General features: G+C 38.6%; 1 protein-coding gene across 1 annotated transcript; it reads right to left on the bottom strand.

Moving 5' to 3' along the window:
• Positions 1 to 14,393: 14,393 nt before the first annotated feature.
• LOC147848410 (transcription factor MYB58-like) lies at positions 14,394 to 16,116 on the bottom strand. Its single transcript, XM_087338433.1, has 3 exons — positions 15,927 to 16,116; positions 15,241 to 15,370; positions 14,394 to 15,042 (listed from the first exon to the last, which is right to left on the bottom strand). Exons 1-3 carry the CDS (start codon positions 16,024 to 16,026, stop codon positions 14,394 to 14,396), a joined length of 879 nt encoding a protein of 292 aa, XP_087194559.1. The 5' UTR covers positions 16,027 to 16,116.
• Between the last annotated feature and the right edge of the window lie 371 nt (positions 16,117 to 16,487).

Genomic DNA, 16,487 nt, shown 5'->3' with positions numbered 1-16,487 from the left:
TCAGGTACGACTTGTGATTAAATTGCATCCTAGCCGTTACCCAACTAACAATATGAAGAATTATCTCAACGGGTGCATCAATTGGAGACTACTCTATTGCAACGACAAGCGGCGGAAGTTCAAACCTCGCCGAAGGAACCCAAGATTAGTCTGTTGGCCAAGTTTGATGGTACAAGGTCTCAATTTCGTGGATTTTTAAATCAGGTACGACTTGTGATTAAATTGCATCCTAGCCGTTACCCAACTGATGTTGCTCGTGTGGGTCTAGTTGGTACCTTGTTAACGGGTACCGCATTAGCGTGGTTTGCACCACTCCTAGAGAAGCACTCACCATTATTAGAAGATTTTGAAGGGTTTATTAATGAGTTCCAAGCCAACTTTGGAGACACTGATAGTATGAGGACTGCAATAAACAAAATTTAGCGATTACGACAAGGAGATCGTCCTGCTTCCGCTTATGCTGCAGATTTTCACCTTCTAGCATGTGATATTCCATGGGACGAGGTAACATTAATGGACCAATTTCGTCAAGGTCTACGCAATGATGTGAAGGATTTACTTCTTACCTTCCATGATGATCCAAAATCTCTTACTGAAGCAGTAAGCTGGGCCGTGCGATGTGACAATCGCTTATTTGAGCGGCATTCTGAGCGCCAACAAATGTTACACTTTCGACCAACAGAAACATATGCTTTGGTGGTTGCAACTCCACCCCAAGTATCAAAGTCAAGTGTGGTGGAAGGACCTACTCCAATGGAAATCGAGACAACACAACGTCGAGGACCATTATCGGATGCTGAAAAGCAACGACGACGAGCGAATCGTCTATGCCTCTATTGTGGTGGTCCAGGGCATATTGTTGTGAATTGTCCACATAAACCACGACGACAAGTTAACCAAATAAGTGCTCATGACAATCCCATCTCAATTTCTGCCCCGCCTTCTCGTAACCCAAGTAGGCCTAGTAGTCCCTGTCATAAAAATACATTTGATGTCTTGAGCCAATTAGATGATGTGTTAAACGAGTAAGTCCGGCCAAAATCGGAGCCATTTGGTTGGACAGCCCTAGGCATGTAACGTCCGTCCCTAGTTGTGGTTCCATTTCATCCGGTCAAGTTAGTCTAGTTTTCTCTGCACAAGTTGAGCTTAACACATCTAGGTGCCATTGAGTCCCAACTTTTGCCCTCTTAGACTCTGGAGCCAACTCTTGTTTCATGGATCGTGAGTTTGCTGTAATGCATAATATTCAGTTGCATAAGCTCCCAAGCCCAGTGTCAGTCGGAGTCATTGATGGACGCCCCATAGCATCAGGTGATATAGTTGAAGAGTCTGAACCAATTCATGTAGTCCTAGGCAATTTGGCTAGTGTCATCTCATTCAACATCATTAGTAGTCCAGAGCACTCCCTAGTTCTTGGTCTTCCATGGTTTGAGCTACATAACCCAACTATTGATTGGAGAAAAAGAACCATTGAAGTCACAATACAGTTTGAGCCTCTTAAAACTCCAACAAAGGATATGACAAAGATTTCGACAATCTCTATACATCAATTATGTGAGGAAGGACGGAAGGAAGACATGTTGGTGTTCGCAGTTTTAGCAACTCCCACATCGAGCTCACAAGAATCGGGGGTCCAACTACCGAAGAAATATATAGAATTCTCCGATGTTTTTGATAAGGTGAAGGCCAATAGACTACCAGAGCATCGACCATATGATTGCCCGACTGATTTGCAGCCCGGAAAAGATCCTCCATGGGGGCCAATTTATAACCTTTCACCCACGGAGTTAGAGGTTCTTCGGGAATATATCGATGAGAACTTGGCGAATAGGTTTATCCAACATTCAAGATCTCCTGCCGACGCACCCATATTTTTCGTTAAGAAGAAAGATGGTTCACTTTGTCTGGTCGTGGATTATCAAGGATTGAATAAAGTAACTATTCGAAACCGATATGCTCTACCACTGATTTCGAGCCTTCTGGAACGCCTCAATGGAGCTAAGTATTTCACAAAGTTAGATCTTCGAGGTGCTTACAATCTTGTTTGAATTCGTCCTGGGGATGAATGGAAGACTGCTTTTCGTACTCGCTATGGCCATTTTGAGTATACAGTGATGCCATTTGATCTCACGAATGCACCAACAGTTTTCCAACATATGGCGAATGACATTTTTCAAGTTTTCCTCGATATTTTCGTCATAATTTACTTAGATGATATCTTGATCTACTCAAAAACTCAAGAGGATCATGATATACACGTTCGACAAGCTTTGCAACGGTTGCGTGAATATGGTCTCTATGCAAAATTGGAGAAGTGTAGTTTTGACCAGCGTCAAGTGGAATTTTTGGGGTACATAGTCTCTTCGCATCACATCTCTATGGATCCAGCAAAGGTTCAAACAGTTTTGGATTGGCAAACACCACAGTCTATGCGAGATGTACAATGTTTTTTAGGGTTCGCAAACTTTTATTGCAAGTTCATCAAAGATGATTCAAAGATCGTATTGCCCCTCACTCAATTGACACAAAAGAATCAACCATTTGTGTGGAGTATAAATGCAAACTCTGCATTTGAAGGATTAAAGCAAGCATTTACATCCGTACCAATTTTGATGCATGTTGATCCATTGAAGCGCTTTATACTGGAAGTTGATGCATCTGACTTCGCACTAGGAAGCGTATTATCACAGATTAGCAATGATGGCCAACTGCACCCTGTGGCTTTTCATTCACAAAAATTCGAAGCTGCAGAAATCAACTATGAGATTCACGACAAAGAGCTTCTTGCCATTATGGATTCTTTTCAACAATGGCGTCATTTTTTGGAGGGTTCGTCTCAACAAATCATTGTCTATAATGATCACAAAAATCTAACGTACTTCCAAAGTGCTCGAGTCTTGAGTCGTCGACAAGCTCGTTGGGCACAATTTTTAACTTGTTTTGATTTCGTAATTCTATATTGCCCTGGGACGCAACACGGCAAAGCAGATGCTTTATCTCGGCGTTCATATATGGAACTTCAACCAGGAGAGGCCGCATTTGAAAGTTAGAAGCAAATCCTCTTGGGTCCTGACCGTCTTCAACTAATGGCTTTTCATGCTATAGACACATCGGAGGATTCAAGTCTTCTAGACTCCATTCGGGAGCATATTGAGACTGATGAATTCGCCCAAGATATTCTGAACCATATTATCCCAGATCGTGCTTCTTGTTCACAATCTCAAAATCCTCGTCAAGACTACAACCAGTTCAATTGGCATGATGGTTTACTTTTTCGACAAAATCTCTTATATGTGTCTGATGGTCCTTCTCGACTCCAAGTTTTGCAACAATGTCATGATACACCAATGGCTGGACATTTTGGAATCCACAAGACTTTGGTGCTAATTTCTCGAAGGTATTGGTGGCCACAACTTCGCCATTTTGTTACGGATTATGTTTGTAGTTGTGATACATGTTGCCGATCCAAAAAACCTCGACATCATCCATATGGCTTGTCCATGGAAATCTATTTCATTGGAGTTCATTACGGATCTACCACGTTCCAAGGGTTTTGATTCTATTCTCACGGTAGTAGATCGTTTTACCAAGATGACACATTTTCTTCCCTGCACAAAGGCCATTACGAGCCAAGAGACAGCCGAGTTACTCATGCGAGAGGTGTTTCGGCATCATGGTCTTCCTAATGATATTATCAATGATCGGGGTCCCCAGTTCATCTCAAAATTTTGGTGGCACATGTTCAAACTCTTACATACTTCTTGCAAACTCTCTTCCGGCTACCATCCAGAAACTAACGGACAGAGTGAGCGCACCAACCAAACAGTAGAACAATATCTTCGTTGTTTTGTCAACTATCAACAAGATGATTGGGTTGATCTATTACATTTGGCGGAATTTGCTTACAACAACTCAGAACATTCTTCTACTGGATATTCCCCATTTTTTGCAAACATTGGGTACCATCCTCGTTGGACTATGCTTGAACATCTCGAACTCCCAACAAACCTGGCTGTTGAAGATCGGCTCACCCAACTCCAAGAAGTTCAAGATATCCTTTTGCACCATTTATGTGATGCTCAAAACACTCAAAAGAAGGTTGCCGACCGTCATCGATGTGTTTCATCGACTACGTTTCAAGTGGGGGATTGAGTATGGCTTTTACAAGGTCGCATTAAAACAACCCGACCTTGTTGCAAATTGGATTATCAACGTTTTGGCCCATATGTGATATCTGGTAAGATCAATGATGTAGCATTTCGCCTTGATCTTCCCCCTCATATGCATCTTCACCCGGTCTTCCATGTTTCACTTTTGGAGCCGTACACAACTAGCTCTATTCCAGGCCGTCTTACATCTCCCCCACCTCCAATTGAAGTTTCGAATGGCTCCAAATATGAAGTTGTTGCCATTCTTGACTCCAAGATCGTTCACAACAAACTGTATTATTTGGTTGACTGGTTAGGTTATACACCTAATGATCGAACATGGGAACCTCTTGAGAATCTTGCTAATGCCTTCGAAATGGTTGCTGCATGACATACATTTTGGCCTTACAAGGATTCAAGCCCAAGACGTCTTGGTCTATATGTTAAACCTTTAACCATTATACTAACATATATGATGTATAGTTATAATAAATGTATTATTAGTTATTACAAGACATTTAGAGTATTCTAGAACATTCTAGAGTATTCCAGAACAACCTAGAGTATTCTAGAACATTCTAGGATATTCCATGATTATATTAAATATCATAAATATCTAAAATATTCTAGAACATTCTAGAATACTCCATAAGGACCTATAAATAGGTGTCTATTCATTCATCACAACTCATTCGGTTCAACAGCAGTTTGTAGCCCCTTAGCCTACTCTTTGTAATCCTTGTTCTCTTATAATATAAACTCTCTTTCCATTTCTAGTGTTCTTTCTCTCTCTCTCTCCCTCTACCTTCTACTGTCCTCTTATTTTTCTCTCTCCTATTCTCAAGTCACGACACCCATAAGGTTAAAGCATATTCCTCATCGATTTGAACACTTGTTCTATTAGTCCATGAGACCGAGGTTGGTTTGTGGTGCACATGCTCAAGGTAGTTTCTAGGTTCCATCATAGACTTGTAAAATTGGAAATTTCTATCACTTATCATAAGATTAGGGAAAATTGCGGAAAATCTATCTCATGCTTAGTTATGGTTATGCACACCACATGAAGGCTTTTCTCAATGCTAACACATAAAACCTTTCACATGAAGACTAGATGTGAAGGATTTCTCAAGACAGTTTCCTGCGAAGGATTTCTCATGAACGCTTAATGTGAAGGATTTTCCTTAACCCAACACATGATGCCTTTCATGAGAAGGCTTTATACAAATATTTCAAAAAAAGTAGAGACATAATATGTTAGTTGGGAAGCCCTGTGACCTATTCAGTTTTTAGGCCCATCATAGAAAATGAAAATAAAGGAATACAATTTGACAAAGAGTTCAGAATAGAAACAAAACCTATGCAAGGGTGGTTGACAACAAGGTTACAAAGAGAGCTATACTTGAATGTAGGTCATCATGCTAATGCTTTCTCAACTAACACATTGGAATATATTGACATGGTCATAGAACACATCACCTTAGAAACCAAACTTCTAGATGTCCTTGAGGAGCCCAAGGTTGTTGAGAAAGAAATTGAAATCTTGTTTGTTCAACTGTCAAAATATGTAAGGTCTAAGGTCATTACCAAAACATCATGGCCCAAAAAAACGCCAAAATCACAATGGGTCCTAAAGCAAGACTCACATTCTTAACCATCAATGGACGTTAGCCCCACACCTCCCAAACAAATCACTGCACACGGGCGAAAGAAACTTAAGTAGTTGTTAGTGTGCATGGGATTATAACAAAAGGATATAATAAACGTACTCATGCCATGTAGCACTTCCAAAAGTCATTAACAAGGAGTCAAGGGTGGCACAAAGTTGCAACCTAATTTCAGTTTCTTAAGCATAGTTGATTTTGGATACTCTAACTAAACCAACACATGCCTAAGGGCAAACCGATAACCTCAATACTAGTATAGGGCGCAACCATTGGGTTATATTGCTAAATTAGAAGCTTAGACACCTCCAAAGATTTCAAAGAGGGACTCCTACCCTACACACAATTGCACAATAGATTAGGACTACCGAGTATTGAAGAAATAGTGAGAAAAGGATTTTTTTAAACAATGTAAACACATGACTCACGAGGTAAGAGATGTAATTGGCAATTGGATCATAATGTGAAAGGTTAATAAACAAGCATGAAGCATGTGTCAGAGTAAAAACTACACTCAAATGTGCCTTAATTTTGTAGGAGGTTGGATTTGGATCAATCAATGTACCATCATCTAATGGTTTCCACAAGGAATGCAACAAAAGCTTTTGGTTGAAATTTCGAGTGCTAGGGAAGAAATTACAAAGAAACAAAATTTAACAAATGGCAAGATTCAAACTTGCAACATCATATTTGTTTGACCAAACAACATTTAACTTTGGTCAAAATACCAATTCAAGTGCTTCTCTGTTGGCGAACAAGGAGTAGCGGAGAAGAAAAGAAAAGAAGAATGTGCAATCCACTAATGTGAATGTAGCCTGACACCGACAACCAATGACCAAAGTCACCCAGACACTCCACATCTAGGTTTTACACTATTTTCTTCTTTCCCCTTTCACACATTCACAACACATTCACATCTATTCTCGTACATTTACACAAGTGTGATGCCATAAGATCATATAAACTTTTTTGTGTATCCTAATATACATATATGTAGAAATAACCTGCATATCCACTTTTCAAAGATAGAAGAGAAATCCATAACCCCAACCCTTCATCACTAGTGTCATCAACAAAGCCATCTTCTCGTGTTCAACATTCACATACAAGGGCATAATTCTCATGACATCGTAAGCCAATTCATCAAATAAACGTTAATTTCACATGATACATGACAGAAATCGTAAGATTGCATATGAATACACTTGGAATGAAATAACATTGTTTTAAATTGAAGTGGAGACATTTGTAGGTCATTGTTTTGAATGTGGTAAATGGGGACACTAATGGTTGAATACCAACATGTACCTCCCATCAATGGAGGTCCTTATTGACGAGGCTAGGAAGGAAGGAAGAAAATGGGGGGCAAATGTTGGATTGTCAATTGTTGACGTGTTTATGATTCATGAGTAAAGGAAAATCTAAGGTATGTATAGCAATGATAATCAAACTTGAAGTCACGGTCCTAATAATGAAAAACAACTAGCTATCATGCCAAAAGAGAATAACTTTGAGGAGAAATAGTGACATGATGTGCAAGGAAAGTAAGGAGGTAGGTACTAATAGTCACTCTTGAAAAGAGATTCAAGATTGAGGGAGGATCCCAAGAATAATCCTTGAGATAGATAATCTTGAAATAGTGGGTTGCCCCTTTAATTAACAATTGGCAATGGTTCGGTTTGAACCGAACCACGAAACCGTGGCATAACGGTTTAAATGGTTCGGGTTTATGTTTAAAGGTTCGGTTTTTAAACGGTTTAACGGTTTTTTATTTTTAATTTTATTTTAAAAAAATTGTAAAAAAAAGTTTTTAAACAATCTTTCCATTTTAATGCCTCATTCTCACATTTTAGGAAAATATTTAAACTTTTGAAAATTTAAATAATGAAATATTTTAAAATTTAAAATTTGACCCAAGTTGAAAATGGAACCGAACCACAAAACCGCAGTTTTACCAGTTTAATGGCTTAACAGTTTGAAAATTTTCTAATGGTTTGGTTTAACAGTTTTGTGGTTCGGTTCGGTTCAGGTTTCTAAAATTTTTAATGGTTCGGTTTTGACCCTCTCGAACCGAACCGTTGCCGATTGTTACCTTTAATGGCAATTTTATTTTTTGGGTCGGGTTGTACGATTGCCTAATGCTCAAGGGTCTCACATTGGAGGGCCTTGCCATAAAGATTTCCATGCAAGTATTGAGACCTTATGTTTGGGCCCTCAAATGTAAGATCCTTGAGAAATGGGTGAATGTACAACCCGACCTAAAGGATCAAATTGCACTTGAAGGAGTAATGCATTGTTTCAAGATTATCTTTGTCAAGGATCCTTATGCAAATGCTTGATTGGTCGTCATTCAAAACCTTCTTCTTCTTTTTTCCAAAAAAAAACTCCTTCCATTAGTTATAAAATTTTACAAATGAGATGATTATATACAAATCCCTGTAGGGATGTGATAGTTCCATCTTATGTGGATGCCCACTGACTCAAGAAAGGGAGAGGACAACCATTGTTGGATGAAGGCTACTCGTTGTCTTTTAACTCCATCGGAGCTGCCCTTGAGGCCATCATATTGGCTCTTTAGAGTGGCTACAATTTCACTCCATATCTCTTGTAGTAACATTGTTGGATGCGCGATTTGGTTGGAGAAGACCCGTCTACACTGTTGTTTCCATAGAATCCAAAGAGTTATTGGGGTGACCAATTCCAACACAACTTGAGATTTGTCATTAAGAGGAGTTGAGTGGACATTGCCGATGGTGGAGAAAAAACCTCTTGTGATTTTATCACCAAAGTCATCCCCCCCTCTTGATGCTCGTATCTGCCAACTCGGATAGTGATTTATGTATTAATTGCCATTGGAACGTGGTAATTCACCTTGCGTGTTGTTGTTTCCAGATTTTCTGCCAAAACTTGGTGATAATTGTGTGAGGAACTTGATATGTGTGCCAGACCTTTGCAGTAGCCGGCTCTCAGGCAATTTGAGTAGCTAGGATGTGGTGACCCAATCTAGTTGTGAATTGGAAGAAAGGGATGGGTTTGCTTCCTTGCTCCGCATAAGGATCACGCCATGTCCATTGCAAAGGGTCCCAACTGACCTTACATAGCCATGTGTTTTCATGAGTACATATGTGCCAATCGGGTTGTACTTTGATCGGATCAGGATCTACAATCCATTTATGACCAGTATACGCGAGTACTCAAATTGTGTTATTCTGTGTTGGTGTCTCAGTGTCTCGCAATTCAGAGCCTTTGATCTTGTCTGGTGATCCCCTACCTCTCCGGATCAAAGATCCCTCCTCCTCGTATCCTATCCATTTCTCCATTGTCGTCCTATGAGTAGTGGCTTCCCTAATCAGTAGAGCGTTATTGATTTCCTATCTCATAGTCCATCCACCCCTAATGCCATGGAGTATGTTGGCTTGATCTTGTAGTGGCAGTGACATAAACTCTCTCCAACATTCTATACTTTTTCCCGGACCTTCTGCAATGTATCCCCATGACAACCCCTTACTTGATCCAAGTAGTTGATTAGATTCATCCTTGATACATGGGTTCTATAGGATATGTTGACTGAGCCAGGCAAGTTCAGACTCGGTTGATCGCACTTGAGCCGTCGTCTAATGTCACACCATGCCTTCCACATGGATGCACTGAATCTATCCTCCAATTGGCGGGAGAAACTAGGTTTGAGATCCATATTTAGAATCCATCCCGTTTGGGGGGCCCAATTAACCCCTTTTCGTGGCCTAAAGTAAGCGAAATGTAACCACAGTAGCATTTTCCAACAATCATTTCCTGGTTGGAGTCCTCGCACCACAAATTTGGCAAGTAAGGATTTTGATTGTGAGAGGGGATCAACCAGACCCAATCCCCCTCTCGACTTAGGTGTTGTGAGTATAGGCCATGCCACCTTGGCACGAGTTACATGATCTTCCTTACCAGACCAAATGTAGTTGCGTACTAGTCGTTGAATCTCATGTATACTGTCCTTGGAGATTGTCCAACATGATAGATTGTACTATGTTGTTGCAAATAGTACCTGGTTTGCCACTATGATGCGACCCGCTAGCAACAATTATTTCGAACTCCAATGTATCAACTTTTGTCGAATGGAATGGATAACGGGTGCAATCATAGTCTCCGGCGGTATGTTGAAACCAATTTGGAAACCCAAATATTTGGTGCTCGCTCCTTGATTGATCCCTTTGAAAGCGAGATGTGGGTGCCACGTAGGATGTGTTTCATGAGAAAGCCATATTGCACAGGATTTGTGCCAATTGATCATGGCATTGGATCTCTTGCAAAATACAGCTAACCCACTTTCGAGCTTTTCTAGGTTTTCTAAGTCCCCTTGCAGGTAGACCGCTGTGTCATCTGCAAATTCTATATCTAGGATGCTTCGATGAGAATGAGGCACGAGAAGACGACATAGGTTGAGATGCCGCAAGTTGAGAAAGCAAGAGAGTGCTTCGGCGTATAATAGAAATAAGGATGGAGCTAGTGGGCATCCTTGTCGTATAGATCGGGATATTCGGAAAAAGGGACCCCTTTCACCTGCCAGTGAAATGCAACTGTTGTTGTTCCTATAAAGTACTGCAATCCCTTTGATCCATGTCTCTTGAAAGCCGAGTTTCCCCATCACACTTTCAAGAAACTTCCAGCAAACCCTGTCATATGCTTTCTCAAAATCTAGTAGCACCACCGCTACCTTGTTGTTGGTACACTTGGCAAGGGCTACTGCTTCCCTTATGCATCCTTGAAAAACACATTCAATAATTTTATACAATTAGTTGCCTCTACAAGAACAAACACTTAAATTACGCTAATTGCATGGAAATGGTCATGGAATTTAAGAGTTGTGTGTCATGGCCCCCAAATAAGATATATATACCAAGGGAACTATCTTAAGTAGAGAATGGAATACATTGTGTGTCATTAAACATATGTGCCATGACACCATAATCCACTTGCATGGTTATTCTTTATTTTATGCAACACAACTTTCTCATCATTATTCACGTGTGGTAATGATAGTGCATGACAACTTTTGTCCACTGTTGTGCACAATGATCCCTATGGTTGATTTTTTGTTGTAGAAATCGCTTAGTTAGATGAGGCTTTATTTTTTGCAAGCATTTATGCCTATCACAATGCTACTCAATGTATTAATTATTGAGTTATGTCTTCCCTTCACCAATGGTTATGAATGGGCCATTCAACATTGCTCATGGGTGACTTCAATATGTATATTGATGCATCAACTTGTACTTTCAACACTTGATTGTAAATGCCCTTGAGCCAAATGCTTGGAAACAATTAGCTTTGGAAGTTCTTAAGTTTGATCCATGGACTTGGTTGCATCAAGATAAACATGGATTTACATCTTATCTACTCAACATACGGAAATGTGACGTCAGAGGGATAGAATGTATTTGATATATTATTATTAGTTTTTGCACAAAGTATTTGATATGACAACTCTACTAGATGTAGTCTTCTAACCACTTCATCATTGTTTTGAATTTTGCGAGAAATCAATAGACATGCGTAAGTCTTTGCCAATGGCACTATTGGTACATGTTCAGTTTTATTCTTTCACAAAACAAATCTTTATGGCTTTTTCACAACATGTGGGTAGAAAGTTGAAACCGATTTGAGCCATAGGATATAATATTAAAAATTATTAATTTCATTTATGATAGTTATGTGTTAGCAAATTCCCAATGGTGAAGACATTTGCTCAAACAATTCTCACAAATCATCTATAAATGTAATGCATGCTAATAAAAACTAAGGATCCAAAAAGGTTGATTGTCCTTATCCATCCCAACATGATGGATATGAAAGCATAGAGGATGTGATGCGCATAATCAATTTGGTGTTGACATTCATTCAACACATCAATCCATTCTGGACAATTTTGTGAAATCATATTAGAAACCCATTTAAACCATGACTTAAACCTTGACAATCATTAGGCACACCAAAGTAAAGGATAGAAGATGAGAAACTTAAGGTGTCATTTATCAAGTGGATAAAGGTTAGTACCCAAGGAAAGAAGGTTGGAGTAAGATAAATGAAAACTGAAGATGAGTTCATTTGCAAGTGTATTGCTTCATGTTCTTGGTATTTGATGGCATTGTCACAATTGATTGTATCACTTAAGTATGGAATCCCCCACGAATGAGGATTTAGATTAAATTGAATATGAACCTACATTCATCATGAACTTGGCAAAAGGGGAAGAAAAGAAAGTTGAACTAACTTTTGATAGAAAAGTGTTTTACAAGTATGATGAATGGTCAATACATATGGGTGGACCACAAGGTTCAAACCCAAGGGACGAAGTTTCTACATTGATGACTTTCTTGAAAGTTATCGAACATTTGATTAAGGAAGACAACAATATTATAGAGATCAGAGCAACTGAATAGTGTTGGGTCCTCAAGCTCTGTAGATGAATGCCCAAGCACATAATCATCAAAACACTCTTGGCACCCAAACTATCGATCAACTCAACACAAGATAAGTCAAAGAAACTAGTCCGCAACTTAAGGAAATGATAGAAAAGTGTTTTACAAGTATGATGAATGGTGAATACATATGGGTGGACCACAAGGTTCAAACCCAAGGGTACGAAGCTTCTACATTGATGACTTTCGTGAAAGTTATCGAACCTTTGATTAAGGAAGACAACAATATTACAGAGATCGGAGCAATTGAAAAGTGTTGGGTCCTCAAGCTCTGTAGAGGAATGCCCAAGCATATAATCATCAAAACACTCTTGGCACCCAAACTATCGATCAACTCAACACAAGATAAGTCAAAGAAACTAATCCGCAACTTAAGGAAATGATAGAAAAGTGTTTTACAAGTATGATGAATGGTGAATACATATGGGTGGACCACAAGGTTCAAACCCAAGGGTACGAAGCTTCTACATTGATGACTTTCTTGAAAGTTATCAAACCTTTGATTAAGGAAGACAACAATATTACAGAGATCGAAGCAACTGAATAGTGGTTGGTCCTCAAGCTCTGTAGAGGAATGCCCAAGCATATAATCATCAAAACACTCTTGGCACCCAAACTATCGATCAACTCAACACAAGATAAGTCAAAGAAACTAGTCCGCAACTTAAGGAAATGATAGAAAAGTGTTTTACAAGTATGATGAATGGTGAATACATATGGGTGGACCACAAGGTTCAAACCCAAGGGTACGAAGCTTCTAAATTGATGACTTTCTTGAAAGTTATCGAACCTTTGATTAAGGAAGACAACAATATTACAGAGATCGGAGCAATTGAATAGTGTTGGGTCCTCAAGCTCTGTAGAGGAATGCCCAAGCACATAATCATCAAAACACTCTTGGCACCCAAACTGTCAATGAACTCAACACAAGATAAGTCAAAGAAACTAGTCTACAACTTAAGGAAATGTTAGTCTTGTTCACAAATCTTGTGGGAATAATAGAGGGAGAAAGTTTGGTCAAGGAGAGTAGCTACATGTACATAAAGACCCGAATAGTTTAAATGAAGTGCTTGGTAAATATGTTATAAATTCTTGAAATTTGATGAAATCTTTTGTTCGCAACAAGGTTGCCAAATGTTTAGTAATCTACTGCAAATCACTTGGTATGGAACCCACAACAACACAAGACAAGCAGTTGGATCCTATAGGAGATGTAGTTTAGTATGTCGCTTTTCTATGATCAAGATGACAAAACTATAATGAAGTTATATAGTCTAAGTTTTAAATGATGACACATTAGTACCTAAACATATAACAAACGACCTAAGTTTTATCGAATTGCCACAATGCCCTCTTTTCGTAACTACAAATAATTTTCACAAACTTTGCATTAATTAGCTAATCAAAGTTGTCCAAATTTGATTAACGAATAGAAAAATTACCACCTTCCAACTCCTAACTTCTTTGTGCTTAGTTATGTTATCTCCACACCAAACAATCAAAATATTGAAGAATTTTGGTAAACATTGTGTAATTGATTAATGATTATATATTCCCATACAAGAAATTGAGATACAAACTACTATAAATAATTAAAACTTTGCGGCATCATCACAAATTAATAAAGTTACATTTTCAATGAAAGATTAATGAGACACAACATGGGGCATATATGCTATTAAGTATAAAATTGAAAGACTCCGACGTGGTTTCAATTGTAATAAGACACCCTCACAATGCAAATAGTGTTGACATATCAGCTGAGTTTTGATATAATAAAATGATTTTGGTGTCATGTATCACATATAGACTTTATGGAAAAAGGTCGACGACTATATTTCAAGATCAATAATCACGATACTTAAGGTTCAAGGGTCATCGAGTGCTTTTTAAAGTTACAAACAAACTCTTAATTATTTACATAAACTATTTCTTCAGCTAAAGGGACAAGATGATCTCATAGTTAAAGACAACAAAAACAAGATTCAACACCATTTTGTGAAACTTACATGCATGCCATTTATTATTTATCTACATTATCCAAGGGGGATATTGGTGTACTCTTTGTTTCAACATTTAACTTAGAAAAAATGAATTGTTGTTATCACTATGTACTAAAGATCCACAACCAAAGAATCAAATGTCCAACATTCTGGCACAAAATGGCCTGTGGAGGCCAAGTCGAGGGTTTCACATGTGTACCATGCATTAGTATATTGGGGCGATAAATCTGGAACCAAACTATGACGGTCCACTAAGGATTCAGATTGTGAATAGCTATCATAGCTATTCATGAATATCCAATCGATATCGATCATTGATTTATCTGAACTAGATTGATCATAGCTCATCATAGGTTCGGTAGTAGAGGTTGTGCATGAATCAACTTCATTCACACTTGAACTAAGGCTTGGCATTAACGGTGGCAACATAAGAACCGCATCTTGCAACATGTAATCTCCCATTAAGGGGCTTTTTCTAGGAGACATGGTTTGTTTATTAGTCGATAACATTGGAGCAAAATTGCCTACACCACTAATGTTGGTGGTCTCGTCAACCTTATTGGTGATCACATTGTTGTGTGTGCACAAGGAACTTTCTGGGATGGTAGATGCCATAACTGCTCCTTCAATCGCATCCGATTTCGCTCCTCGTTCACTCACCTTGTAATATGTGTTTAAATGTCTCTTGATTTGGGTGCTCCACACATTCTTCACATCGTTGTCGGTTCGTCCTACAAGGTGCATCGCTATCTCGGACCATCTAGTACCTCGTAGGAACATTTAATTAATGAGTGTACACATTCTAGATAAGATTAACATTGATTAAAGCTCTTACATGAGAGAGTGTCCTCCATTAGATTGAAAATTAGCAAACTAATCTTCACACTTAATATATTGTCAATATTGATGATTATAGGTGGTGGTTGGGCCAACTTCACAGCCAAGTATATATAATTACTTGTTGCCAAGGACTTTGTGCAATTCCACCACCTTCTGTAGCTCCATGGGTGAGAATCGTCCCCTCTTCAAATCCGGCCTCAAATGGTTCATCCATCGCCTTCGACAACTCTTCCCACAACGATCAATCCCTAGTACATTAACATTATCAAGTCAAACTTGGATTTATGAATCATGTATAAATGAGGAAATGCCTAGTAAAATTTCTTATGGGATATTGTAGCTACTCTTCATTTTGATAATAGCAAAAGTTGATTTCATATTGAAGCTTAGTATGCATGAGAATTTAAAAAGCCTAATCACGATCCACTAGTCGAATTGAGTTGAGCACACCCACGTAGGGATTTAAACCCCAAGTGTCAAGTTTGATTTAATGAAAAATTCCTATAGCAATTAAACATGGTCTAGTAGTTCATACAAAATTAGCAATTAATCATAGTCTAGTAATTCAAAGCAACTTGTTGGCATCCACTTAATGAACATATAATAAAATTGGAAACTAATCATCATGTGATGCACTTAATGGAACACTAACCATAGTCCACTTAATAAACATTAATCATGGTCTACTTAATGCACACATTCAAGGAGCAGTAATACTGGCATGCTCAATGAACATTATTCATAATCTACTTAATTTACACACTTAATGAACCAATGTAATTGATGGACCAATGTGATCTATACCAGCTTTCTTGGCTATGTCACTCCATGTGCCATTCATATACTTAGATATGCATCTTGTCAATCTTTCGTCCTCGTCTGGAGACCATAAACCCTTCCTCATAATTATATTCTTCTGCTTGAATTTCTCCTGTATTGCATTGACAAGTTTTGTGTGTGTGTGTGTGTGTGTGTGTGTGTGTGTGTGTGTGTGTGTGTGTGTGTGTGTGTGTGTGTAAATGTGTATTGTTAAAATGGCATAGCTTACAAAGATATATAGAATAGAATACTTTTAAATGATGTATGCATCTTTGTCATGAATAGACCGATCGTCTGTATATACAGTAGCGCATTAAGTGTCGATGTAGATAGCATACAATCCATATTTGTTACATCTCACTTTTCCATAACCTTAGTGTAGATGTTGAGTGTGCATAGTGCTATGAGTATATCCTTGAAACTTATTTAAAATTTTGTGCTTAGCTCACACTTTGGGCCCTTGTTTTAATAGTGTCGTATTGCGATACGGGGAGTCTCTAAAATATTTAAGCCCATGTGAGCAAATGAGGTCCAAACAATGATTGA

Source organism: Azolla caroliniana, unplaced genomic scaffold (genome assembly GCF_043228905.1).
Source record: "Azolla caroliniana isolate FFs.n. ecotype wild unplaced genomic scaffold, voAzoCaro1.0.p SCAF_360, whole genome shotgun sequence".
NCBI classification, from domain to species: domain Eukaryota; kingdom Viridiplantae; phylum Streptophyta; class Polypodiopsida; order Salviniales; family Salviniaceae; genus Azolla; species Azolla caroliniana.
This window is presented reverse-complemented; position numbering and strand designations above follow the sequence as displayed.